This window comes from Carettochelys insculpta, chromosome 13 (assembly GCF_033958435.1).
Source record: "Carettochelys insculpta isolate YL-2023 chromosome 13, ASM3395843v1, whole genome shotgun sequence".
In the NCBI taxonomy this organism is placed as follows: domain Eukaryota; kingdom Metazoa; phylum Chordata; order Testudines; family Carettochelyidae; genus Carettochelys; species Carettochelys insculpta.
Genome location: NC_134149.1, coordinates 3718264 through 3745977, shown reverse-complemented (window position 1 = coordinate 3745977; position 27714 = coordinate 3718264). Strand labels below are relative to the sequence as shown.

The following is a 27714-nucleotide window of genomic DNA, read 5'->3' as shown; positions in this document are numbered from 1 at the left end:
TTTGGAAACTTATTGGTAAAACACGCAGGCCAGGCTTTCAGGAGATCACCACTCAACATCTCCCGTGTAGGCTGCGAAATAAGGGGCCAAATGCTCAAAAGAGCACTTGACTTAAACCCTCATGCTCCAGTTGGAGAATAGGTCATCTGCAGGCCGCCTCCACTTCCCTGTGTCTTGGGACAAAATGTCTAGCTGGCTCCAGGAGTACCCCAGTTGTTGTCCTTCAGTCTCGGGAGACCTTCTCCACATTGTCTGAAGTCGTCTTCTTTTGCCTGTTCCTTGCAAGTCCCATGTGAGAGGTTGATGGACTTTGCTGGATGATGATTTTGAGTGTGTGGCCTAGCCACCCTCACTTTCTTCTCTTGATTTGAACGTCCAGTGGTTCTTGTCCTGCTCTGTTCCAAAGCTCCTCATTTGTGACCAAGTCTTGCCATTTGATGCGAAGGATGTACCTCAGGCATCCGTACAGCCGCGGGGTTTGGAAGCTTATTGGTAAATCATAGAATCATAGAATACTAGGACTGGAAAGGGACCTCAGGAGGCCATCAAGTCCGGCCCCCTGCCCCAATGCTGGGACCAAGTACTGTCTAAACCATCCCTGATGGACATCTATCTAACCTGTAATCTATCTAAATATAAACCACGGAGGCCAGTTTTTCAAAAGAGATAATCACCCAACATGTTAGAGAATTTCTACTCCATCAGCAAGGGCTGCTACATTCTTGAAAAGGGCTTACTTGTAAAGGGCATGAAATTGTGCATCTCCATTCAGGGAGAGGTAGGCAGTCTCTTTCTGAAAGTAAATAGAAGTATGTAGCTTAAACACAACCAACATTTGCTGTGATATAATGCAGTATATACTTTATAGATACAATAGTTCTTTAAAATGTGTAACAGTGGAAGAAATGGGTGAGCTGCTGCTGACAAGGTATTTTGGGGCTTTGGTTCCCTTTGCTCAGTGCAATCCTGGGATGTCTATATACTCTGATGCCTACAAGTTCTGTCCTTGTTATTTTTTTGCTCAGCGTATTTGCCACAAGCAGCAAAGCTAATGAAGGGGTTCCAGCTGGATGGATTTTCAGCTTTCGCTCTGAAGTTTTGCTTTTGCTGGTTAGTCAGAGTGTTAACCTTGTCCCAGTGTAGTTCAGTATCACTGGACTCAGTCCAGGATTTGCATCTTCGGGGGATGATTGTGATGAAAGCTATTGGGAGATATTTGCTCCTGCAAGGAAACATGATGTTTTGGAAAAGAAAAATGCTTAAACCAAACACACTTGCTTTTTGTAAAGGTTTACAGCAGTGTTACAGCAGATGGTGAGCTTACAGTGCCAGATATTATTAGAAACATGATTAGTACTAATAAGGTCACCATCAGTGAAAGAGAAGGTCAGTATGTGGACCTGGTTTGCAAGGTGACAGCCTGCCCTGCAGGGATGAAGGTTTTTTCCCGCAATAGCAGACTGCAGATGTTTAAAACAAGATGTTTTCACGTGTCATAAAATGGTTGCACAGGAGAGAGAGAGAGAGATACCAGTTCAGCCTAGTGCAGCTGTGACTCTCACTCACCCACACTTTGAGCTAGATCCTCAGTGGGTGGAAATCTGCGTAGCACTAGGAAAATCAATCACACAGAATAGATTCCATTCCCCGCTCAGCACAAGAGCCTCTGAACGTCATGTTTCAGAGCCTGGCTTGCGTGTCCCGTGTTTGTCTTGAGAGAGTCGCAGGCAAGCAGGAAGCACGGCAATCATCTGCTCCGGTCTCCTGGATAACACAATACCTGTTTGAGGCAGGGCAGATCCTCTGCCCTTGCTCTCCAGTCAGCCTGTCCCCCTCTTCCCTGGGCGCTGTGGTAGTGCTTCAGAAAGCCACGCTTTGTGTGCTCAGTCGGTGTGGTGGGAGCTGAGCGCCTGAGGCAGAAGGAGCTTGCACTGGCAGCGTTTCTGTGGTCATGTGACAGAGGTGAGGGGAGAGAAGGGCGACAAGGACGGAGCTAGGAAAGGCAGGGGGGACGGCAGGTGGCTGCAGGCCCCTGGAGGGGGACACTAGGAGGTAATAAAAGGCTGTGGCGATGTTCCCGCAATTTTCTCCATGCGTGGGCAGAATCAGTTCTGTTATGTGCACTGAGGCATGTACAGATGTGCACCACCAAAGAAACACAGGCTGTGGACGCTCTGCTAAATGGCTGGGTGGCACCTGAATCTCTCCTGAGCAGCTGCCCAAGCGCTCAGCTTACAGGGAACACTGGCCATGGGGAAGAGTGCTAGCAGCCTGCCCCCTTGCTCATCCCAGAGCAACATCTGTGACTCCCAGTCCATGAACCCACCAGGCCAGGACACAGACTGGACTCCCCAGTGCACCCCGGGGAAGGCCTTGCCTTCGCTCCACTTCCTGGCCTGGACTAGGGAGCCTCACAGCAGATAGAGGGAGCTGGCGCCACGTGAGAGAGCTTGGCTGCTCCCAGCTACTGTGGAATTGGGGGATGCCCCATGCGGCTGGTGAAAGGAGGGTGGGGCCCCCAGGGCATTGCTCTTCCAACCCAGGGAGTGCGGCCCTGGGTAGAGGAGAGTGCCTTCCATTGCCGGGGTTATTAAAGGGCAAATGACCACTGCTAAGGGCCTGACCACCTTGCCTCTCTCCGATGGATGAATTTAAGGGCAGCCTGCCCAGGTTGCCATGGCATTGGTCGGTGGCAGATTTTTATCATCGGACAAGAAGGGTGCAGCCAGAGCTGTGTGCATTGGCTCTGGAGGGCACACCTAGAAAAGCAGACAGGCTTTCTGGAGTGTGCGGAGAGGGTCGGCTGGGCTTTGTCTGGGATTTGCTGGTTTAAACCCTTGTTACTCCACTTAGCTCTGTTTCGCCTTGCCTAGGTGCTGTGGGCTCGGCAGTAGTGGCTGTGTGACACAGCGATCAGAAGCAGAGTGCATGTTTGTCGGCTGCCACCTGTCTTCTAGACAGAGCTCCCCCTGGGCAGAGTGTCTGTCAGAAAAGAGTGAGCAGAGCCTGCCTATGCGATAGCCGGGCAAGCCGTCGCCCAGGGCACCTCTGGGCGCGTTGAACTTATGGGCAGCCTGGCAGAGAGCATAGGCGTGATTGGATTGTGGTTTTCTAAGTGCACGTTCTCCATGGCTGGTGCTGGGAGCAGTCACATGAACATCCGCCCTCAGAAGAGCCACTGACACACTTAGACTGAGCTTGAAAAGAAGCCCCGGCATGTAATCAAATGTCACTAGCCAATCACGGTCCCCAGTAGTTCCTTCTCTTGCTGCCTGCTGCCACAATATGGGTGCGTAAAGCGAAGAGTTCTTCTTCCTAGTTAGATCCCTTCCTCCTCGCTCTGTTCATGGTGCTGCTATACTCCACTGTGCAGGGCTGCAAGTACCAGGTGCTGGTGTGCTGAGTGAGTCCAGCAGGGGAAGGTGGAAGTGGATCCTAGGGGTAGTTTCTGCCTAACTGTGGGTCCGTGAGGAGCCATCCACTGGGAATGGAAGGCGGGACATGCACAGGAGTTAATGGGGGTCATTGCTTAGCTTCAGCTGTTCCCCACAGGCGGTGGGGTGGGTTTACTCTCGGTCAGGCACAGAACTGTTCTGTGGTGCAGTTGAATTCTGACGCCGTGAATCTGGTTTCTTTGCATGTGGGGGATGTGTATTTTCATACAGTCCTGCAGGTCTGGCAGGACTGACGTATCTTGGGTTACTCTCGGGGAGGTTAAAGAGGCTGTGACAAAAAAGGGAGTAGCTTTTAGCTGGCTGTGCCCAGGGCTGGGGTGGGGTGTCTCTCCAAGGGCTCTGTTCTCAGGCTGTAAGTTCAAAGCATGGGGCACCAACTGCCAAAAAAGTGGGGGGAACCACTGGTGGCTCACTTTGTAGGGCTTTCTCTGCCCAACCAAATACATCTTGCGGGGTGGTGGTGGGGAAATGCTCCCTCGCAGACAGCATGTCCAGCTGGGAGGCGGGATTCAGTCCCATGTGGAAGAGTGCAGAACAGCGAATTTCAGTGTTAGTTTCAACTCTCAGCACCATCACCAATCCACAACGCCCTAACACCCGTTGGTACAACACTGACCGCCTCTCCCAGTCCTGTCGCATTCTAGCCATAGATCGACCTTTGTAGGTGGTCAGTCATTTGAAGCAAGTAATTTGCAAGGAGCACAATGTAGTATCGCCTGACTCCTGCATGCTGCTCTGACCTGGGCACTCGCTTTCACGCCCCTGGGCTTGCATCTCCCCTCTCACAAGTTCTTGACTTAGACTCTGAGCTCTTCAGGGGTGTAACCAGCTGCTGTAATGGGAATGCAAACAACTTTTGTGGCATAGTTAAGAGACAAAGCCCGGGAAATCCTTTCCGAGAGCTTATTAGGACTGGAAAGATTTGGAAGTGGGTGGGAGAGGTAGTCGTGTTTAGGCCAATCACAGCGAGTTAGGTTCAGCATCCCTTCAGGAAACAGGCCTGGCAGGAATACTCCTGTTCGGGACAAAAAGTCTTGGGAGGAATCTTTTAACTCAGCATTTCCCAAAGTGTGGTCCGTGCCCAGTACCGGCCCTAGGGGAAAAAAGTATCAGGCTTTAGAAAATGCACACATTAATGCTATGTACTATTATTATTGTGAATAAATAATAAACAGGGACATTTTATTCATTTTTCATTTTTTTATGTGTGTTTATATTTTTGGGCCACAGAAAAAGGTACTGAGAAAAACCGGGTTCCAACTATATAAAGTTTGGGAAACTCTGTTTTAACCCGTTTCTGTCTCCAAGGATCTAGTACAAAGGTTTGCATAGAGATTTCCGATAGGCCAAGCAGACGTAAATCCACCCGCTGTCACAAGGAAGCGCACTCTTTGCTGTGCGGAATTCGTGGACGTGTCCACAGTAGTCCTGCTGCATTCCAGGCTTGCTAATGATACAGCAGCCAGTCCTGTCATGTGGCTACAGACACTGCAAACATTCATGTGGGCTGACAGAAAAATCTGTTGCCAGTCAGATCAGGAAGGGGGCCCGTTTCTGTGTGGGCCAGGGAAGATCCCTTGCTGACCGCCGGGGCTGCCTTTTGAGGGCATTCTGCAGCATCTCCAGCTATCCTGTTTTGCAGAACTTACAGAATGACAAGAGCAAGGTGGGGTCAGATGTCGACAGGTCTGTCAAAGGAAAGGAATTGAGAAAGTGACACATTTGCGATCTTGCCAGCGGCTGTTTGGAAGGCTGTTCTCCACGGGATGTGAACCTACGCCCCTTGACAGCAGAGTGAGCTGACCAGCCTATGGCAAGCAGCTCCCAGTGACTGCTTAAGAGCAAGGTTGCAAGGTGTTTGAGCAGAGCTGTTTGCGAAGAGGTGGCTTACTGCAGGCCTGGTCGGGTGCTTTATGTGAGCTGTGAGAAAGCTGCAACCCTAATAAACCAGCTGGTTCCTGTGACAGTGCTTGAGAGGTTCATTTCCCCATTTTTCCAGGTTGTATCTTGTTCTCCTGCAGGCTCCCAAACTTCGATATGGACTCTAAGAGGCACCAAAAGACTCTGAGCAAACTACACACTTGCTTAGACTGTAGTGCTCTGTGCTGATACTAGACTTACAAGGACAGATTCTTCTCTTAGCTGGGCCATTGTGCATCCAGAAGAACACCAGTGCCCTCAGCAGCATTTCTCAGCTTTACACCAGTGCACCTGTGGGCAGAGTTCAGGCCCGGGTTCTGAGGGCACTGGTGCCCTACAAAGGAGAACCAGGCAAACTCTCTTCAGTGCTATATTTTACATGTAACAAAAGCAGCAAGGTTTGGGAACCGATTGAACTGGTGGGTGCATGATTTCTACCAAGTCTATTGGGGTAAATTCTATTAGTGGCATCACAGAGAAAATAAAATGTGCCATTAGCTTGGGGGAGGTTGTTCAGTATACTGCCATGGAGACTATCCCCCTTATTCCTGACAAGTATCAGAGGGGTAGCCGAGTTAGTCTGTATCTTCGAGAACAACAAGAAGTCCTGTGGCACCTTATAGACTAACAGTTTGGAGCATAAGCTTTTGTGGGCAAAGACCCAAAATACGTTAGCCTGTAAGGCGTCACAGGACTCTTGTTTGTTCTCCTTATTCCAAAGTGTCTGGGTCAGCCTGAGCAAATGAAACAGTCATATATCAGGCATCCTCAGTGCATGCCTTTCAGCTACCACAAAAATGGTTTGGTAGTGACTGGATTGAATCGCACTCTGTTTGTGAACAGTTGGGTGATGGACTTCCTTGGACTAAATAGAGTGAATGACTCTGGTTTGAGCAGACCTGTGAGCAGCAGTTCGGGAGAATTTCAGGAGTGTGAGGAATTCCTGAGGTAAGCCAAACTCCTAGAGGTTTGGCTGTGGTTGAGCTTGCGTGATGGAACAACGAACCGCAGAATTGAACATGCAGGATGCCGAGATGAGCTGTCCGAGGTGGGTGGTGTGATTGTGCACGTGACATCCGTTGAAAATACACCCAGGGCAAACCCATGCAAACCAACTGTACATTGGGGCCCAGACTCAGCCTTTGCACAGGCAATGGGGCTGAGTTACAGCTCCCATGCGTTCTGTTTTAAATTAAAATGGAGCAGCCCTCTGGCATCCAGCTCCACTCCCTATCTTTGCTGGCCTTCTCTGGCTCTCCTTAAGTCAGTGGCAGAACTCCCTTTAAGCTCAACTGGGCAGGGTCAGTTCTGAGGGAGACTCTGGGAGCAGGGAGGGGGCTGCCCTGTGTGTTTGGCTGCTGCTACAGTGTTCTGTTTCCAGAAGCCCTTTGTGGGTTGGAGAAAGTTCTCTTGAAGCTGATTTAGTGCACGTGCTGGAGGTTCTGGCATGTCCTGTTCTGTGGAATGAACCACTGCAAATATTTACATTGTCAGAGTCCCCCATTCGCCTCACTGTAACCGAGCTCTGCCATGCAGCTGCTCTGCGGGGCGAGATGCTATTTAAAGAGCCGGCTGGCTTTTTAGGGGGTGGAGGAGTGTGTAAAAAGGCAGCAGCATGGAATCCTGTGCAGAAGCCAGGCGCTGTGGTGCACACAGCACTCAGGCGATCGAGCAGTGATTTTACAGATCACGCACGCTCTGAAAGCAGAGCCTGGTGGAGCACGGGCATGGAGACGAGAAACCCCGCTCCTCATGTGAAGGGAGGCTGTGATTCAAAAGCCCCCTTCCTTTGCACATCCTCTCCTGCAGCAAACAGGAGTAAGGCCAGAAGCCCGTTGGCCTCGCGAGAGGCTCGGATTGGCGAGCAGTGGAACGTTGCTGGTTAGAGGCGCTTTCAGCTGATACGGTGTTTTCTGCAGCCCTTTGCAGCCAGGTTCCTGGACACCTGCAGGTAGTGTGGTCATCCAGTCCGAGTTTGCCAGACTTTATGGGGTTAACCACAGTGCCCTAAGTGGTTGCTGCTTAGTGGTCTCCCAGGGCCAGCCTTTTTTCAGGCTCATTGATGGTTTCACCGTAACCCAGGAGAAGGGGAAGCACGTGGTTGCACTGCTGCAGGGGCAGCTTGGGTGGGGCAGCGTGAGTCAGAGAATCTCAGTCGCCTTCCCAGCTTGCCTGCCGCCTCAGGGCCGGAGTAAATTGCACCCGGCCGCGCCCAGCGAAGTGTACGTTGCCTGGCACGCTGACAGAAGTATGAAGGCGGGGAGGCCTCATCCATCCCTTTTTCCCCGGTTCCTGCCACAAAGTGGCTTGTGCAGAGCAGGCTCCTCTTCCTGCACTGCTCCCTGAGGTAGGCCGATTAGATGGGGTGTTAGCAGCCCTTTGGGAGTGAATCTTGCTGGCTTCATCTCCAAGCCTGGCCTGCTGTCCGCAAGTGGCTGGCTGTTGTACATGCTGTCGCCCAGTGCCCAGGCACCGTGTAACTTCGGAACAGGAGTACGTTCCCCGTCAGCAGGGGCTGTTGCTGAGCCTCTTCTCACCCTGCAGGCAGTGCGTTGCCCTGTGGCGTTTCAACCGCATCCCGTAGGAGGAGGGCTCCAGGGAAACCACGCAGACTAGCAGCACCCTGAGCGCTAGGGTTTCTTTGTCACCTGAGCCTGTTCTTCTGGCGAGCAGTCGGATTTCACGGGGGGGCCACAAGGTGCAGAAGTGGGTTTGGCCTTGTCTACTCCAGCTGCAAGAAAGGCACGCTTGAGAGGCGCCGGGGAGGCAAGTTTCATGGCTGGTGCTATTTTATCAGCAGCATGGCTGGTCAGTGCAGGGTTACACGGCACCGACAGCCATGGGCCAAGCCTCGGTTGCCTGGACCTACGGGGAAGGGGCTGGAAAGGAAAGCAGGGGGAGGCTACCACAGTCTCCCACTGGGCAGGCCTGTGTAAACACTCTAGGTGGGGAAGTAAGCTGTAGTTGGGGGAAATATCTCTGCCCCTGCTGCCCTGCCGGTGTGGGGATAAACAAGAGGCTGTGCCAATGAATTGGGGGTCTAGGTATGTTGGCAAACTTGCTTGTTTTGTCCTTGTAAACCTGGCTGTGAAGAGCAGGAGATTCCGGGGTAAGTAGCATTGTGTTTGCATTGGCCACTGGAAATACGTCCGTCTGAAAAATAAATAAGCGCCCGATGCTGATGGAAGCTGTGTTTGCGCCCAGGACAGTGGAGGGGGCTGTGAAGGAGCGTGTGTGATGTCCTTGCAGTGGCAAGGCCAAGGGAAGTCTGGCTTAACTCGTCTTTGAGGAGAGCTGGTTTTCATGGAAAGAGGAGCAGGGCTGACTTAGCATCGTGCCCAGGTTTGTGTCGATTCCTTTCCTCTGCTCTGGCACGGCAGGCCCAGACTGCACACGAGTTCTGCTGGTGAGGCTGAGACTGCGTCATGTAACTTCTCAGCGCCAGAGCAGCCACTGGCATGGTGCTCTGCCCCGGGGGTGCTGGGAGCGTTGTCTAGTTAAGGTCTGTGGTGGGAGGAACTGTGCAGTCAGCTTGTGTCGTGCTGAGAGGATGGCTGGAAAACCAAACACAGGTAGCAGCAGAATGACGCTGTGTAAAACAAGGGTCTGCTTCAATAGTTCGTCCAGTTTGAGCCTGACCGAGTCAAAGGCAGAGAATAAGTGTCTGGGGTCGCAGGCCTAGGAGTCACCAAGGCGGAAGGAACCGAGCTGTTTGCTGAGGGTTGGGGCAGAGCTGGTGGTGGAGGGAGAATACGTGTGTGTCGGGGGTCCCAGGACTTTGCTCCAAAACATCCAGGAAAGGCAGACCAGGGTGTTGGTGCTGAATATGCCTGGAGGCTGGAAGGATGGACTGTGCGGGGGAGGAGGGACTGAGAGGTAATGGAAATCGGCGTATTAGAGGCTGTGAAAGGTCTAGGTTAGGAGTGGGGAACTGTGTGTTCCCTGTAAGCTGGGTGCTCGGGCGGTTGCCCAGGAGAGATGTGGGTGTTTCCCAGCTGCTTAGCACCGTGCCCACAGCAGGCCGCCTGTGTTTCTGTGGGTGGTGTACAGCGGCACATGCCCTGGGGCACAAAACAGAATTTACTCTGCCCGGGGATGGGAAAAACCAGAGCGAAGGCTGGCGGCAAAATTTTTTTGGGTCGGGGCCACTGGTGCACAGAAGATCAGTCGGGTGCCCTGTAAAAGTGAGACACAAACACCCGAACCCCTCACTGAGGTGGCCCCAACAGAGACCCCTTGCTCCCCTCACGCTGCAGCCCCACTGGCGGGGGAGGCGGGCAGAGTTTCAGGGCTCCCCCAGGCTGGATTAACTCTCTGGAGGCCTGGGATGAGACCAAAACTGAGGGCCTGAAGGTTGGGGGTGTGGGGCTGCCAGGGAGCAGGCTGGGTGGGAGGGTGCAGGAGCAGTCCGAGGGTCCAGGCTGGGGGGCGTGGGTCTGGTGAGGGATAGGTGCAGGAGCAGGGTGGGGGCGCAGGGTCTGGGCAGGAGGGGTGATGGGGGAGCTCTTACCTGGCACAGCTCTGCACCCTCCGCTGCCCCCACAGCATGCCGCGATTGGCCATTGGGAACAGCGTGGGTCAGGGGGAGCCTCCAGGCAGCACTTTTCTGTGCTGTAGTTCCCCAGCTGGGGGCAGGAGCAGCACTTCCTCCCTGGCCAGGCAGAGCCCACGGGCCCAATCTGACCCCTCCTGCGGTGGGGAGCCAGCGCTCCAGCCTTGCTGCCAGGGCTGGGGTTGGAATGCCAGCGCAGGCTCCCCACTGCCGGAGGGAGGGAGGCACAACCGTGAGCTTTGCCGGCCGGATCCAGGCAAACCACAGGCCAGAGCGGCCTATGGGCTTGTAGGGTCCCCACCCCCGGTCTAGGCTGGGAGCAGGGAAGGATGCGGCAGTGGGTCTCAAGACTGGAGATTGTGACTCCTCGGGGTGGCGAGGTGTCCGCCTGCACCCCCAAGCCCTGCTTCCCCAGTGGGGTGTCCATTAGCGTGAAAGGGGAAAAACAGGTGTTCGTGCATTCAGAGACTTGCTGTGTGGAAGGTCGTCATGAACTCTGCTTCTCCGGGCGCCGTCTCGGAGGCCAGGATAGCTCTGGGACCCAGGTTTTGTTCCTCCTGGTGCATTGCAATGGTTATAAAATTGTGACCTCGTTTTAAATTCTCGAGTGTTCCCTGTCCTGCTTGCAGTCAGGTGCGTGGTAAAGAAGTGTGTGAACTGGGCTGAACTGCCGTCTGTGTGCAGCCCACCAGCCTGGGGTAAGGTAGTGAGTTGTGACTCTGCTTTGGGTTCTTGTCTTGTTCTGAATTCTAAGAAATAAAGCTGTCGTGTTGCAATCTTTCAACGGGTCTTTTTCTGTTGTTGTTTAACTTTGCCGTGTGTGTGCGGTGAGCACAGCACACCTGACTCTGTGACCTTTGTCACATCACTTTCCCCATTGTGCCTCAGTTTCCCCTTCTGTAAAACAGTCTGGTGTTTATGCACCTCAACAGAGTCCTTTAAGGACACAATGTATTGGAAATGCAAATCATTATTTATTCTGACTGAACATCCTCCATGTAAGTTATCAAACCAGATGGAATTGGGTTTTGTTGTTGTTGTTGTTGTTGTTGTTGTTTTGTTTCCCCACTTAAATAAGAAATTGTTTATGTACATTAAGCTGTTGATTTCTGAGCAAAGCAACAACAAAAATTGGGCCAGTTCTCAGATGGTGAGTTGTTGGCTTTTTGCCAAAGTCAAAATAAAACAGAACTTCATTTTTTGTAACTAACAGTTTAATTTTCCTTTGGAATTGAATAAGAATGTAGACATGGAAGCATTATTTTCCACTCACCATCAGTGTGCTTTTATAATGAAAAATGGGTTTCCAGCTGATGTGTTTATAGAAAAAAAATTGTATTGAAATGTAGCCTTATTTTTTTTTTTTAAATTGGGCTTTGAGTGTCTGTTCCTTTTCTCCCAGGAGAGCAGGGGAGGGTAAAAAAGGACAATGAAAACTTTTGGGTTTCAAAAACCAGAACTTCCTTTTTTCTGCTTTTATTTCATGGAATTATCCCGTGAAATGACTTTTTGCTCAAGTCCTTTGCTGAGCATTATTCAGCCAGCTCCAGGGACAGAGATGGTCCTTCCTGCCTGACCTCCAGGACTGTTTTCCGTTCACATTTTGGCAGTTCCCATCGTTTAGCTGCAGTTGTGTCTCCAGTGCCTCAGTCCCTTGCATGGGACCCTCCCATGGCTCTGGAGGTGTGTGGAAACTCTCTGGGGTGAAAGTTCGGTGTAGGGGTTTTGGTGTAGGGCTCAGGAGACTGTCCCAGCTTTGATGGGGAACTTATGTAAATAGAAAGCAAACGGCTTTGAGAAGAAGGTTTATGGTTCTGGGTGGGAGCCTAGGAGGTCAGGCTGTGGGTTTGGGAGAGGGGGACAGGGTGAGGACCTGAGTTTGAGTCCCTAGCCGCAGAGAACTGAGCATGCTTTTTGGGGCAGTTTGCACATCACTGGGTGGGGCCCCTTCTGCCCTGGCCCCAGAATGTGCTGAAAGTCAGATGATGGATGGGCCCATGTGGCCCCGTACAGCGGCAGTGAATGCTGTCAGACCTCTTGGGCTGTGTGCAGGGGAGGTCCCTCCTTGCACCGAGCTCTGCGCCCACCTGACAGCTGCATGTGAGTGAGAGACCCTGCATGACAAGGAGCGGCCTGGGGCAAGGCTGCCATTAAGCACTGCCCCTCCCAGCTGGCCCAGGGCTACTACTGCATACAGCATGAGCAGTAAGCTCATAGGGCAGCCTCAATTTCTGTAGGTGTGACCTCTTGGAGCACCCGCAGATGGATTACAGATCCCAACAGAGAGCTGGACAGCCATGAGCAGCCCAGCTGGCCTCCTGACCAGGTGTTGGGATTCCAGGGATTGGAGGTAGCATTGTCCCGCCCAGCAAACGTTCCGGGGACTCTTCCGTGCAGATGCAGACGAAGGGCCTGAGACCCTGCCCCGTTAAACTGCCAGGGTCCTGTCGCTCTCTGGTGCCATGCTGTGAAAGTCGGTGGAGTTACACTAGCCATGTATCTGCTCACACAGGCTCCCGTGGAGCAAGGCAGGTTTATGCTGTGTGTGCATGTATGTATATTTGAATTCATGAATGTCACATTTTAATATTTGTTCTCCTGGCCTCGGATGTGCTTTGCTCTACAGTGGGTGCCTGCTGCAGCTGTAATTCTCAGCAGAGACTGTAGGCAGTGGAAGGTGGTTGAAAGCATCAACTTCCCATCTGACCTTGAGAGAGATTCAATCAGCCAGTGAAAGTTGCGGAATTGGATTATAGGATTTGCAATGAAAAAGTGGTTTAAGGGACGAGAGAGGCTACATTTGGTATTTTCAGGAGCCAGCCTGGGGAGCAGCAGCGTAGAGGGAGGATGCTGAAGGAGGCCAAAGGTGGCTGGAACCTATCAGAAGCTTTTCAGTTGACAAGCTAGTGCAATACTGCTGCAGAAAACAGTGTGTTTCCCTAAGCTCAGTATGATTGCAGGAAGAAAATTGGTTTAAATACTAGCATTTTCTTTATCTGGGAGAAAGTGATTTCTGCGTCTCACCGATAAAATCACGAGCGTTCACCTACCGAAATGTGTGTCTGTAGGAATTTTAGAATTACAGCAGAAATCCTGCCAACTGAAGGAATCACTTCATGGGTCTGGCAGAGTGAACGGCAGCCCGTGAAAGCTTGTGCCAATACATTTATTAGTCTTTAAGGTGCCACAGGACTTCTCAGCGTTCCTCTCCTCTTCTAGATGCAGTGTGTTCATCAGAGGACTGAGCTTGCCCTACTAATACTTCCTTGCACAATTATTATTGATCTGTAAGTCCAGTAATGTTGCAGTAAGGAACGCTTGATTAAGGGATTTGCTCTGAGAGAAGCAACGTGTGATTTAGTATTAATGGAAGAGATTTGTAATGCCTTTTTAGCATCCCAGAAGCCAGGCAGGTAATTGAGCACTATTTTTAAAAAAATGAAAAAATGATCAGTAAAACAGCTCCAAGCTTATAGTATAATTTATTCATATCAGTTCCTGTGTATACATTGTACCCTCAGTTCAGATGTAGTTTTTAATATTGATGTGTGCCAGGAAATCCCACCTGAGCAGAATGTAATAGCAGTCATTTCAAAAAAGATTTTGGTTAATGTTTTTTATTCCCTTCTTTCATGGAATAGTCTTTCTGCTTATTGCAAGGGAATGGAAGAATTCTCTCTCAGAGCGCACACGTTTTCCAAGTCTTTGGCTCTAGAGTTCACTCCCCAGCACTGGCCAAATAAGTTTCCAGGGTCAGGGAGAAAGAAAACTGTGCATGGGCTGGAGTGAGCAAACATATTGCACAACCTAAATAGGTTGAGGCAATCCATGCTTTTCACTCAATGTAGCAGACTGTACCAGTGCTCTAACGGAAAGGAAGGGTTGGCAACAGAACAGAGCTGGAAAGAGTTGTCAGTCATAAAAATGTGACGCAGGCTTTTCCCTTCGCAAATAACTGTTCTGAATTTGTAAGAAATCTCTAGTAACACAAGGAACATAGGAGAAACTGCTTCATGTCGGTGGATGCTTCTCAGTTACACAGCTAAATGCCGAATTGGAGAGTTGTGTGCAGAAGTAAGCTTCGTTCCAAGGGGGGCTCAGCTTTCCTGATTGCGAAGCAAAGTGGGAGTTGGAATTTAGTCTGCATTATGGCTGGCATGCAGTGAATGTGGGTGGCCTCTGGTTACAGATAACACTGGCTATGGGACATGGTAGCCGTGTGCTTGCTTGTGCCAAATGGTAATAAGCAGTCTGTGCTCCACTGAACATGTCTGAAGAGTTCATTATTTTGAAAGTGCAGCTAGCAGCTTTGCGCAACTCTACTGTAAATAAAAGAGGCTCTGGGAAAAGGATAGTGGCACAGATATCACTCTGTTTCAGAACAGAGATAGCATGAAGAACATATTGTGGTATGCACCTTCCTTTCTCTGCAGTGAGTGTCACCACACTACTTATCTCAAACAGGCATGACAAATATTTTGAGGTATGCTGAAAGCTAAAGATTTTTTCAAGGAGATAATCATGTTTATGTCCCAGCAGAGTTTGTCTGCGTCCTCAGAAAACATCTGACTTAGCAGCACTATGTGCAAAAAGAACAGCAGATGCAAAAAGGTTTTGTCCACACAGTGCCCTAGTTCTAGGTGTGTAATGGCTGAAGGTCAGTCTCCAGGTTTGCAGCTGAATGCGGTAACATTGTGCACTCAGTAAAGAGGCAGTTGTTTGGCGACGTTGTTTAGCTGTGCAAATGCTTTTCTTGGATTCTTTTTCATGCTGTTGGATAGGAAGAGGAAATGATGTTTAAATGGCATCAGTTCACATATCTTCTCCCTTGTCCAAGAGTCTGATTGAAATCTGAGGTTCCCCCCTTCCTGCCCACCATCTTTCAGTTGCTGTAAATTTGAAGTAACTGTGCTGAAGTTAGTGGGACTAGTCCTTGAACAACGGCTGCAAGATCAGATTCTATGAAGAACAACGCTGTGTACAATGGAAAACTCAGTCTAGGTCAGGAGTCCGCAACCTGCGGCTCTTTAAGGACCTCATTGTGGCTCCTGACGCTATAACTGCAAAGTGTTTTTAAAACAAAACAAAACAAAACCTTCTGATTATTTTCAATAAACGGTGAATGTCTAAAGGACCAATGAACAACTCAGATAGCAAAGGATACGTGATCTTGAAACGTTGGCTAACTCTCCCTGGTGTCCTCTAGGAAGAGAGAGGGTTCGGGAGCGAAAGTCAGGAAGGCAGTGATACAAGCATGCACATGTAGAGTGTGAGGAAATAGAAGATGTGTAACCTTTGTGAATGTCCTGCAGTAAACACGCATCACATAACAAATCGTCGTATGTGCACCATTCTTAAAACGGGTTACAATGGGTACGGTTTGACGTTATTTACTAAGAACCGCCTGGTATTCACGTGCCTTGCCGCTCTTGACTGAGATTTTTACTGAATTGGAAAAAATGGCTCTTGGTATTTTGGTTGTCGACCCGGGGTCTAGGTAATAAAGCACAGCGGCAAACAGGAGTCAGCTTACGTCTTTCCTAGTATTCTGCTTTTGCCTTTTAATCCCAAACTGATGGCAGGGACCTGTCTCATAGTGTATACCCTGGAATTCCCTCAGTCTCTCTGGTGATCTAAAGATGTAAGCTCACACAGCAAATTAGCTATAATCTCATTATTCGTCCTGGCTCAGTGTATATTACTCATGCAGATTTGCAACGTAATACTCCAGTCTGAACAGTGGATAGACAGTTTTAGGTATCTCAGGCTCTTTCATGGTATTTAAGTAGCCTCTCAACTGATTGCTGCCAGCTTTAATATTATATTCATATATATATTTGCAAAAATTAGACAAATTGTTTTTCTGCTGCTCCATTCATATTTCTTTGAGGCACAAATACCCAAGTCTGGAAGACACTGGAGCAGGGGTCTGCAACCTGCGGCTCTGGAGCCACATGCAGCTCTCTAAGGACTTCTTTATGGCTTCCAATGCTACGATTACAAAGTAAAATAAACCCTCTTGATTATTTTCGATAAAGGTGAACAGTGCCCAGCAATGAACAACTCAGATCTAAATAGCAAATGATATGTGATCTCGGAACATTGGATAATTCCTCCTTTAATATGTGCCGTGCATTGTGGGATATGATACTGTACCTGTGTTTCGCTCATGTTTCTAATAAAGTCTTGATTTTTGAAAAGGAAGCTTGTAGCATTCCTACTGTGAAGGGCACTACACACTTTAAGGGAAAAAAACTGAAATTAAATGTGAAGAAAAATTGGCACGGTTAAAGTGGGTTTTGGGGGGTGAAAGTCAGGAAGACAGTGGTACAAACATACATATGTAAAGGTGAGGAAATAGAATAAGTAGAAAGTTTGTGAATGTCTTGCAGGAAACATGTATCACATTATAAATCATTATGCATGCACTCTTCCTAAAATAGGGGTTACCCAAAGTACGGTTCGATGTTATTTATTAAGGACTGTCTCATATTCACATGCCTTGCTGCTCTTGAATCGTTTAGTTTTTTTACCAAATTTGAAAAAAGGCTCTTCCTGCTATTTTGGTTGTTGATCCCTGCACAAGAGTGAGATAGGGAGGCTAAGAAAAATGCTAGAGCCAAGGAGTTGTCTTTGAGTCATTTTTCTAACGTACAGAACACGGTAAAAGGTCCAACAAGATGATTTTATTTCCCTGATCTGGTTTTCCAAAGCATGGGGAGAACTGAAGGTGGAATACACTTGAACTAAAATCCTTTCCATTGCTCCCTCATTAACCTCTCAGTCAGAGACTCCTTAGAAATCAGCCTTATAACTGCATGTGGAGGTAAAGCCTTCTCTGAGTAATAGAACTCTGCAAAATGCAGCCGTTTGGTGCAAAGATTTTTCTTTGTTTTGTTTGGGTTTTCGTGCTGCCTTACACGTGTTCATGGCAATGCTCAGCAGGGGGTACATGTTTCTTCTTCAGAAGTACTCAAAGCTAAACTCCATCATAACCGCTGAGTGTCATTTGCTTCCATCTGAACTCGTGCACCGTGGCAAAGTTCACATGCTTTTTACTCAAAGTGAAACCCCCACTTGCTCAAAGAACAGCACCTGGTGAAGCCAGTGGAAAAGGTTGTGGACCCTGGGGACTGAACTGAGATGAACGTGTGTGTGTGTGTGTGTAGTTGCACACGCTGAGCTGTTTCCTACAGCTGCTCTGCAGGAGATGCTCCTTCCAGCTGAACGAAGGAAATGGCAGTGCATTTCTTTGAGGCTGTGATGTGTGTGAAAACATTATCTGATGCTCTTTTGTCAGTAAATGAGGGGCCCAGCTAAACACCTCTTTTTGCTATCGTCGGCACCTTGCTGCTGACTCTGAAGATCACAGTGGAAAACGAAAGGCACAAGTTAGAAAGAAGTCCAGCCCTAGTTAGTAGGATTTCTTGTTAACAGAACTGAATAAATCCACAGCTTGCCGTAGGAAATCGTCAGTGATGTGTTTTATCATCTTTTGGGGATTACTATTTTGAGCAGCTGGGACCTGGGGATTTCAGAAGCACTTGCTGTGGGGATAACTCTGCTTCTGTTCAGACAGAGGCCACCAATTTGCTTTTGCAAGAGCAAGTTAGGCCAACATGTAGGGCTTGTGCAAACACACTTGTGGTGCTTGTAAGTTTCCTTCTGATCTGTCTTTGGAACTTCGTAGAAAAGTTGCTTTAGAACCAGGAGGTGGGAAATTTAAAGAAGTGAAACCTTCACGCTACCATTTTCCCAGTTATTGCAAAATCCATCTGCTATGTGATACACCACTAAGTATAACCAGGTGTGTTATCTTTAGCAAGCTGCATTTTCTTGGGCAGCCTTTTTGTATAGCATCCGTACTCAGTCCCTCTTGGGATTTGCATTACCAGGTCATCTTTGTCCAATGTTTGCTGCATTAATTTTACCCCCATAGCATTTTACACTGTATACAGTACATAGAAAACGCCAAATACCTAATAATCCACTTTGATATTCCTCACTTTAACCTGGTTCACCCTTTAGAAATAGAAAATGCCCTATGATTTCTCTTATCAGACTTTGGCCATGTCGACACTAGCCCCAAACTTCAGAATGGCCATTTGCATGGCCATTTCAAAGTTTGGGGCTAGTGTAGACGTAGCCCTTGTCATACAGCACGATCCATGTTGTGCCATTATTTGGTGGACAGTGTGAAGGATACATCTTAAACCCAAATTGACTCCATTTCAAATTGCTTCCTGACCTTGGGTGGGTCATTTAACCTCTGTGCCTCAGTTTCTTATCTGTACAAAGGGGTTGATAGCACTGCTCTATGTTGTGAGAGCAAATGCTACTCACTTACTGTAGTGATGGGGGCCACCTAAGACCCTGAGCTTATCTGATAGCGTGGACCCATAGTGATGTGTGAGGGAACTCGCAGGATTTCATTGTGTACAGATTCAAAGGTAATAGCACAAGGAGCATTTCACTAGATGCTAGTTCTAGTTACACAGACTGTTTTCACTGGCACACGTGGCAGCTTGGCAAAGTGGATGTGTATCTGTGGTGCTTAATGCCCATCAAAGATCAGGCTGATTCAGCTGCAAAACCCAATTCTGTTTTCCGTAGAACAGTGCATGGTGTGGCGCCCCTGGTTACAAACAGGCACGTGTTGTGTGGGTTTTCCATGGGAGGTAAACCTACCACCCCCCACCCACCACCAAGTCCTACTGGAGAAACAGCTGGCTGCAGTAACCAGCGTTCAGGAGTCTGTCTGGTATCTGTGTTAGCCAGTGTCAGAGGCCAACCACTTTTAGCCTGGGCGACCACTGTGCAACTGCAGCTGGCAGCATGCACTGCAAGCCACAAGCGACTGGAAGGGGAGGCTGTGGGAAGGAGGAAGAGAAAGTGGCTTTTGCAAAAGCTTCTACTGTGAATCTCTGCTTGAACTGCCCTTGGGGCGTGCTGGCTGCATGCTGCTCACCTGCCAGGGCTGGCAGATACATGTCTTCAGAGGCTGCCTCCATTTTGTGAGGAGCTGGTTGTGTTTAGCCTGGTTTTACAGCCAGCTTCAGGCTCCTGGCTGAGGCGCTGCCCTGGGCCTGGGAAGGAGAGCAGGCGTTCCACTCAAATCCATCCCGCCTGGCTAGGGAGGGGAGGACGCGGCAGTGGGTGCAGCTGCCAATGCACCTGGATCAATGCACCGAGCAGTGGGTTTGATTTCCCCGCGTGCGGCCGGTGGGGAGAGCAGGAGCGAGCCCTGGCTAGAGTCTGGTCTTCTCTTTGCCAAGAGACAAGGCAGCTCCAAAAGCTTTTCAGTGAACTTCACTGTGTTGCACTGAAAATAGGATCTCCGCCGTGCTGCCTAATCCTTGGGCGAGCCTGGGCCTGTGCTAGTCTGGTGGACGGGAGATGCGGGCCTGCTGGGGGAAGGCTGGTGGCCTTTGTGACTCTCTGGGTTCCCCAGCCAGCCAGGGACCAGACCACTCCCAGTTGTAAGGTAGAGCCGTTCCCGGGCTGCTCAGAGTTACAATGGCTTGTCCAGTAGTCACGCTATCATGGTGCTCCTGCTTCAACCCACAGATGTCGTGTGCTGGTGCCAGGAGGAGAGGAATTCTACGCTGAGCGGGAGCTAGCTTTCCCTCCTTTGTGCTGGCAGAGACGCATAACGCCAGCTCAGTCATTGGGTGGCATGAAACTAACCCTGCCTCCTTCCCTCTGTTTCACACCTACAATAGGCGCATAAGGCCATGTACCTACTTGGTGAGGAGTGAGGTAGTGTGGATGCAATGTGTTGATAATAAAGGGCCAAGTGCTTTCACCTTCTTCCAGCAGCGCTGAGGTTGGCCAGAAAAGTGTGTGTTTATTTGTGCATTGTTGCTGAGTGCTGTGCAGTGAGCCGAAAGCATGGAAGTGTGAGATTGTAGAGACCAGGGGGGATGCATTTCTGCAGAGCCCAGCCATCTTCTGAAAAGTATTTTCAGGAAAAATAGCTGATAATTAGGGACATTTGGAATGTGAATACAGCTGTGGTTGTGTTAGGTTAGATCCCTGCTCCGCACATCCAGTGTCTGTTTCAGAGTTCCAAGTGTCTGACTCATGGTAAGGGCAAATAACTCATCACAGTGTCTCAGAGCTTTTGAATAGTAGCAGAGAGGGAGCCGTGCTAGTCTATATGTGATCAAAACAAAAAGCAGTCAAGTAGCACTTCAAAGACTAGCAAAATAATTTATTAGGTGAGCTTTCGTGGGACAGACCCACTTTTTCAGACCATAGCCAGACCAGAACAGACTGAATATTTAAGGCACAGAGAACCAAAAACAGTAATCAAGGAGGACAAATCAGGACAAAATGATCAAGGTGAGCAAATCAGAGAGTGGAGGGGTGAGGCGGGAAGGTCAAGAATTAGATTAAGCCAAGTATGCAGAGCTTTTGAAATGCATCTCGCTGGCTGATTTTAACCTACTGTGAAGCCGTGATTGTGTAGAGGAGCTGAGAAAAGTCCTGTTTATGATGGGGGGCGGTGGGAAGAGTTTTGAATTACACTGTCAGTCACATCAGACTCTTTTAAAGCACACTTAGAGGTGCTACTCCTGCAGTCAAATCTGCACGGATGGCCCTTGCGTGGAAACGACACATGATCTGGGCGGCCGTGTGATTCTACCTGTGTGGGGTCCAGGCCTAGCGTAGGAGTTGTGGGAACAGAATACTGAACACTTCTGATCACTGCCTGTTCTGAGTTTGAATGGCTCCGGCCGTCACAAAGATGCTTTTGACCTGCCCAGTGTTGGTCTAGGTGATGAATCGCTAACCTGCAAAACTTCAGTTTAACAACAGACCCATTTGCGTTCGTTTAAATATGGTCTAGAGAACCTATCGTAAAATCCTAGGGCTGGAAGGGACCTCAAGAGGTCATCTAGTCCAGCCTCTGCTTCAAGCATTTTTGTACCCTTCCCTGCCCGCAGTGTGAAAAATCCAAGCCAATTTAGTCCAAATTTGGTAAAAATATTAATTTTTTTCCTGGTCCAAAAGTGTTCAGGCCAAGTTTCAGCTGGAAGGAATTTAAGGCTGATTGATATTAGCTTATAATAGCCCAGCTGGCTGGCTGGCTTGCAGCTACGTGCAGTGGTACAAAGAGAGGGCCAGATCTTGACCCGCAGTGGAGGAGCACTCAGCATGGCTCAGAGGGAGAAATGGCATTGGCAGTTTTGAAGCACGTTGCGGCTGAGGGTGTGGTTGGCTGGTGGTGCCGGGAGGATGGTGTGGCTTGGAGCTGGATGGGTTCTGCCCACCAGATCTGCTCGGATTCTCTGGGGCCGAGGGCTGTGGAAGGGGTGGGTAGAGTGCTGGGGAGCCGCCCTTGGCTTGGGAGCGTGACTCCAGTACTGTGTCGATTGGAGCCTTGCTACTGAGGATCTCCCAGGCGTCAGATGGCGCACCTGCCTTTGCTCAGCCGCGCGTGGATGGGAAAGGCAAACTGGAAGGTGTGAACTACCAGCTGGGCAAATCAGCCGAGACTTTCCAGGCAGTGGGCCCAGTTCTCTGTTGACCTGCTCCATGGGGAGCCGACAGTCACATCCTGTGTGCTGCATGGGACTTAACCAGGCTGGGGCGCAGTAGGGGAGGGGAGCATGTGCTTTTCCTCCACCGGGGCAGTCTTGTGCCATATGGGAGCAGGTGTGTCACCCCACTGGCTGTGAAAGGAGAGCAAATTGAACCCCAGTTCCTTGCATTTAAGAATCATCTCAATATCCTGGACCCAAGACCCATTGTTTGCGCTTTCCCGCTGCTCTGAGCAGTTGAGGAAAGGGCTGTGAATTTCTGCCCACTTGCAGCAGCATCCGAGGGAGGCCCAGTCTAACTCCTGCCCCTGTTCAGTGAAGGCACCTCCTCTCCTGGCAGCTCTCTCGCAGCCTATATTCCCTCAGGGGAGCAGTACAACTATGTCTAGGATCCGCAGGCTCCTTTTCGCTAGTCCCTAAACTACCCCCCAGAATGGAGCTCTCGTGAGAAAGGCGTTAACCCCAGGCTGCTGTTAGCTGCCTGTAGCAGTCAAGCCCGGGTACTAGAACTGGGTATTTCTGCGGGGAATGCAGGAATTCACCAGTCCGCCCCAACCAACTTGGAGCAGAGCAGCCTCTGCCACGTGGGATCTGTGAAGATAGTGGTGCACCTGCGAGCCAGCCACGGTGCTGGGAAGGGTTTTTTGGCTCTGGACCCTGTGCAACCATCTGCTAGCTCAAAGCTGTGCTGGCCAATCAAGCAGGCCAGATTGGTGCTGGCTTCTTAAAAGGCATATTTTGTATTTGCTGGTACTCACAGGGGCTGTGTAAGCTTCCCATTCAGCTTACTGGCTGGTTCTAAGTACGCGTCCCAGTGCATCTCTTTTTATGGAGAGGCGGAAGCATCACTGAAACTAGGATCCATTTTGCCAGGGAAACAAACCCAGTGACTTCCGTACGAAATACCGATTCTCCATCTCCTCCTTTTCTGAGTGCAGTAAAATTTTGGCTCTGGAAGGCCTTGCTCACTCGCAGCCGCAGGGCAAGTTCATTGTGGGCGGTGCAGTCCCCAGAGCTGCCCCCCCAAGGACAGGGCATTCCCAGGTGATGGGAGGCTGGCAAAGCCAGCTCTGCCGCCTGCCCCTCAGTAGCGTTCCAGCACTGGGGCGTGCAATGGGATGTTGCCAAAGTATTGTGCGCCAGGGGTCCCTGTCCTGTGGAACAAGCCTTGGGGAGCTGTTACTGCTGATGTGGAATTTACAGCTGCCCTGAGCCATGTGCAGTCTATGGCCTTCACCTCTCCACGCTGGTGCTGAGCCAAGCTTGGACCTTCTGAGGCGTCTGTTCTGTTCCCGTGTAAAAGGGTTTGGACTTGCGGCCTGGGGTCATGCGAAGTTGTTTTTTTATCCTTGCTCTGCTGGAATGGGAAACGCGTTTTATGCGCAGGGGAGGGCGCGTCATGTGAGCGCTAAACAGTGACGACTAGACTAGCAGGCCTTGCTGTGTGCCAGCCAACTGGCAAAGGTAAGTTTTTTGAAAAGTTTAAACGCCGTCCCTTGGAAAACAGCGAGCAGCTCCATGGGAGCTGAGACACTAAAGCTGCATCTGCACTACGAGGTAAACTCCAATTTAAGGCAGTTAGTTGATCTTACCCCATGCCTGTCTTTGCTGTAAATACCATTCGCTCGATTGTTGGGAGCACTAATATCGAGATTACAATATCACAGCCGGGTATAACGTCAAGCTCGGATTCAGAAATTTGATTAAAGGCCAGTGTGGAAGCGCCACGTCTTAAAATTGAATTTATTAACCTCCAGAGGTGTCCCCGAGGTATCCCACAATGCCCCACACTGCTCCGCTCTAGCCACTGTTCTCCAGAGCTACGTCTACACGTGAAGCCTACATCGAAGTCGCGACATCGAAATAAGCTATTTCGATGAATAACGTCTACATGTCCTCCAGGGCTGGCAACGTCGACGTTCAACATCTACGTTGCGCAGCACCACATTGAAATAGGCGCTGCGAGGGAACGTCCACACGCCAAAGTAGCACACATAAGGGTGCCAGGCACAGCTGCAGACAGGGTCACAGGGCGGACTCAACAGCAAGCCGCTCCCTTAAAGGGCCCCTCCCAGACACAGTTGCACTAAACAACACAAGATCCACAGAGCCGACAACTGGTTGCAGACCCTGTGCATGCAGCATGGATCCCCAGCTGCAGCAGCAGCAGCCAGAAGCCCTGGGCTAAGGGCTGCTGCACACAGTGACCATAGAGCGCCGCAGGGGCTGGAGAGAGAGCGTCTCTCAACCCCTCAGCTGATGGCCACCATGGCGGACCCCGCTATTTCGTTGTTGCGGGATGCGGATCGTCTACACGTGCCCTACTTCGACGTTCAACTTCGAAGTAGGGCGCTATTCCCATCCCCTCATGGGGTTAGCAGCTTCGACGTCTCGCCGGCTAACGTCGATGTTAACATCGAAATAGCGCCCAACACGTGTAGCCGTGATGGGCGCTATTTCAAGGTTAGTGCCACTACTTCGAAGTAGCGTGCACGTGTAGACACGGCTCAGGTGTGCCAGAATTAGGTGACAGGAAGACAGTGAATCTCAGATCAGGACCAGGAAGCCTATGGCTGTGGGGTCATGTATGTATGAGAGTCCGAGAAATGTCTGTCTCTCTTTGCTATTAACGCTGTGAGCGCATCTACCCATTACAAATAGCCCCTGCAGGGAGTTTGTGGTTCTGTCTCTACGCTTGGGGTTTTGGGGGTTTATTCTGCACTGCCTGGCGCCAGCTGCTTCCCTGCCGCACCACATGGCAACAAGGCTGTTGTGGAGGTCGTGTTTGCATAACACACCCAGAAACTTTTTCTCAGCAGTTTACATTTGTGCGCAAACTCCCCTCCCTGCTCCATAGGCGATGCACAGTCTGATGTTTCCCTTGCTCAGATGCATCACGTGGGTGGCCCCCGACCCAACCCAATAAAAGGCTGCGCCTGCCGTTTGGTGCTGACCATGTCATAGATTGCGTGCGTTTAGGGCTCCAAGGGTGGGAAGGAGGTTCAGGGGCTTGCTACCACCAGGGGAAAGTCTCCCCCGGTGGCTAAAATACTCAGGGAGGACCACCTCAACTGGTTCCCCACTGAACCCCCGCAGACTCATAGCATTGGACCACTGGGGGCTGCAGCTGCCGGGGGGAAGACTCCCCCGGCAGCTAAGTTACTCGGGGGGACTAGTTTAGCTACTTCAACATTCCAAGCAGCTCTGCAGCCGCAGACCACAGCACCCCCCCCCCCCCCAAACAAACCCACCAAAAATATTTTCAGGAGCTTGCTGTCCATTGCAGGCACCTGCTAGCTTTGTATTGGGGTTATAAAATCTTTTTGCTAACATCTCCTCTGTCTTCATGCTTTGACCCCCTCAGAAACACGGTGGGGACTCATTGTGATTCCTGTTTCCATTGTAAGTTCAGCGTATGATATTTCACCGCCATCACCCGGCTTGGCAATATCTCTGTAGTGAAGGGGAAAGTCACAAATTCTTTTTCCGTAGACTTTTCTGCCCTCTTTCTTCTAGGCCCCTGTATTATTTTCAGGGATCACATGCAATGCTGGGAGGTGGGACTATCCGCAGATGGCCAGTTGGGAATGCAGGCGTTGCACACAAGCCTTATTGTGCCCCGGAAAGCCAGAGACCCTCCCCATAAGCAACTCTCTTTTCTGAACATCTTTCCTATCTTCTCTTCCTTTGTGCTTTTTGGGGTCCCTGTGTTATTTTCAATAAAGTCAAAAATCTTTTTTTCTTTCTAGTTTTCTATCCTCTTTCTTCTAACTTTGAGAATACAGTCAGGGTCCCTGTATTATTTTCAGGGATCGGCTACAATCCTGGGAGGGGGGACACTCGGTGAATGGCCAATGGAGAATTCAGCTGCAGGAAGAAGACATTTGTTACTTTTTTTTCCTTCCTTTCAACGGCAAAAATGGACGTTTGCTTAGCACAGGAGGGGAAAGAGGCAAATGCAATGAGGGAAGATGTCAAAGACCAGTGAGCATACCCAGAATGCTACGGGGATGAGGGAACTGTGGGATATGTTCCCATAGTGCACTGCTGCAGCAGTCAATGTTTGCCAATATGAGTGTGGCAGCGATGAGTTGACTTTGTGAGGAGCACATGGAAGGTGAGGATGGTCAAATTCAAATTTATTAATTCCAGAATTACAAAATCAATATTAATAAAGTCAGATTTATCTTGAAGTGTAGACCCAGCCTAAGGAATTTATTAGGCCATGCGGTCTTGTGGGTAAAACCCATGAAAGCTCATGACCTGGAAAGTTCATTAGTCTCTAAGGTGCCACGGGGCTGCTGCTTGTTTCTGAAGTTACAGGCTAACACCCCTACCCCTCTGAGACGCCAAGACCCTTGAATTAGCAGAGTGAAAGAAGCAGGCCTGCAATGGGATCGGTGAGGCTGGATTGCATGTCCACGTAGCTCTGCCTGTGTGGGTCGGTCACGTTGTGCCTCTCGAGGTTTGCAGTTGTTTTGACTTGGCCCTGCCAATGCAAAGGGAGAGTGACTCATGAGTGGCTTTGCGTAAAGCAGATACATGTACTGTAAAGCTGGGAGTTCCATGGCCAATGGGACGCCTCAGTCCCACAGTGGCTCTTGAAGTGAATTGTTTTGTGACTAATGCTGTGATGTCTTTACTGCTGCTGTTGAACTTATTTAACATGACTAGCGTTATCATCATTTGCCAGGGCCCAGTGCTCTGCAAACACAGAACGAGCCAGGCAGGCCCCACCCAAGACCTGAGGTCTCTGTACTGAGATGTGCGTGCTACCTTTTTTTTTTTTTTTTCTCCCAGAAAACGCCAGGAAGCAGCAACTCAGAAGAGAATAAAGAGCTCTTCTCAGAGGTGTTATTTTTATATTTTTGGAAGAATTAATTTTTTTCAATGTCACCAAATTCGCTAATTTTCTGTACGCACCAGAAAATTGGTCGCTAGCAGAGTGTGCTCGTACTGTTGGTGGCAATGCTGTTAAACCAAGTGTGATTTTATAGCTGCCTTTTGGATGTGGACATGAGCCTCTCGATTGGTATTAAGTGATTTCTGCACACAAGGCCTGTACTCCTCAGGAGTTATTTCCTTTCCCAGTGGGGGTGTGGGAAAAAAAACCAAGCATTTAATGGCCAGGCAGTTGTATTATTGTTTTTAATAAAAGGAAATACTTAAGAAGGCACCATGGCTGTTTTCCCTCATTCCCTGCGGGTTTCCCGTACCCTGAAATGATTCAGATGGAAAGAATTTTGAAACAAATGTACTTTTACCCATAGGTGTGTGTTTAACTTTTACATTTTTACTCAGGTTTCCACAGGGATGAGTGGGTTCAGTTTCTCCTTTTCACGCTAGTAGGAGGTTTCACTTTCAGGTATTCTATAGCAGCCCAGTTTGGGTTCCCAGAGCTGCAGAAAAAATGAGAAAATAGTGATTATTGTTGCTGTGGTTTTTATTAGTTCCTGAAAATATTTGTTTGTATATTAAATTGGGAAGAACACTCTGGCTTAAGTTTCATTTGACACAGATCCTGATAACAGTGCAGCAATTGTAAAATTGTTTTCACCTCCCTGATACAATAACATAAATATATAACAGGTCACTTTTTTTAAAAGAAGCAAAATACCCTAGCCGAATGCTCCGCTTAGCTGGGAGGTTTGTTTCAGTTCTCCAAACACATCAATAATTGATTTTCTCCCAGTACCCTGAGTGTTGCCTTCACTGAAATACGGCTTCATTATTTTTTAGGGCCGGTGTACTCGAGAGAACTGCAAATATCTTCACCCTCCCCCGCACTTAAAAACACAGCTCGAAATAAATGGACGCAACAATCTGATCCAGCAGAAGACGGCGGCAGCCATGTTTGCACAGCAGATGCAGTTCATGCTGCCCGGCGCTCAGCTACAGCCAATTGTAAGTGACCGAGATGACTTGGGTTCCTCTTTGTCCTGACTGCTTTAGTATTGATGTATGACGGCCCCGATCCTGCCGTCAGACTTGTGCAAACAAACTTGTGTACCTGGATGGCACCAGGTTGGCTTTTGTAAGAATCTGGGCGGGGAGAAAGATCTGTCCCTGTGGCTTTGTTTGTAGGTTTGGGGCCCAGAGAGAGACAGACAGTGAGGTTAGTCCCATGCGAAGCCCTACTGAATCTGGGATAGTTCATCCTGGGGGGAGCGGCATACGCCTCATGCCACCGTCTTGCCAATAGAAGAGCAGGGCTGATAGAAGGCATGGAAGGATTCTGGCA

At 49.6% G+C, this 27714-nt stretch overlaps 1 protein-coding gene across 7 annotated transcripts in view; it reads left to right on the top strand.

The window, feature by feature from the left end:
• MBNL3 (muscleblind like splicing regulator 3) overlaps positions 1–27714 on the top strand; it is a 131797-nt gene that overhangs the window by 60778 nt on the left and 43305 nt on the right. For all 7 annotated transcript variants that reach the window (XR_012647343.1, XR_012647342.1, XR_012647344.1 and 4 more), the window contains one exon: positions 27213–27377. Coding sequence is in view for 4 of the 7 variants with exons in the window: in XM_075007997.1 (XP_074864098.1) it covers positions 27213–27377 (165 nt within the window). In the remaining 3 variants the exon portion in view is untranslated. The remainder of the gene's footprint in view (positions 1–27212; positions 27378–27714) is intronic.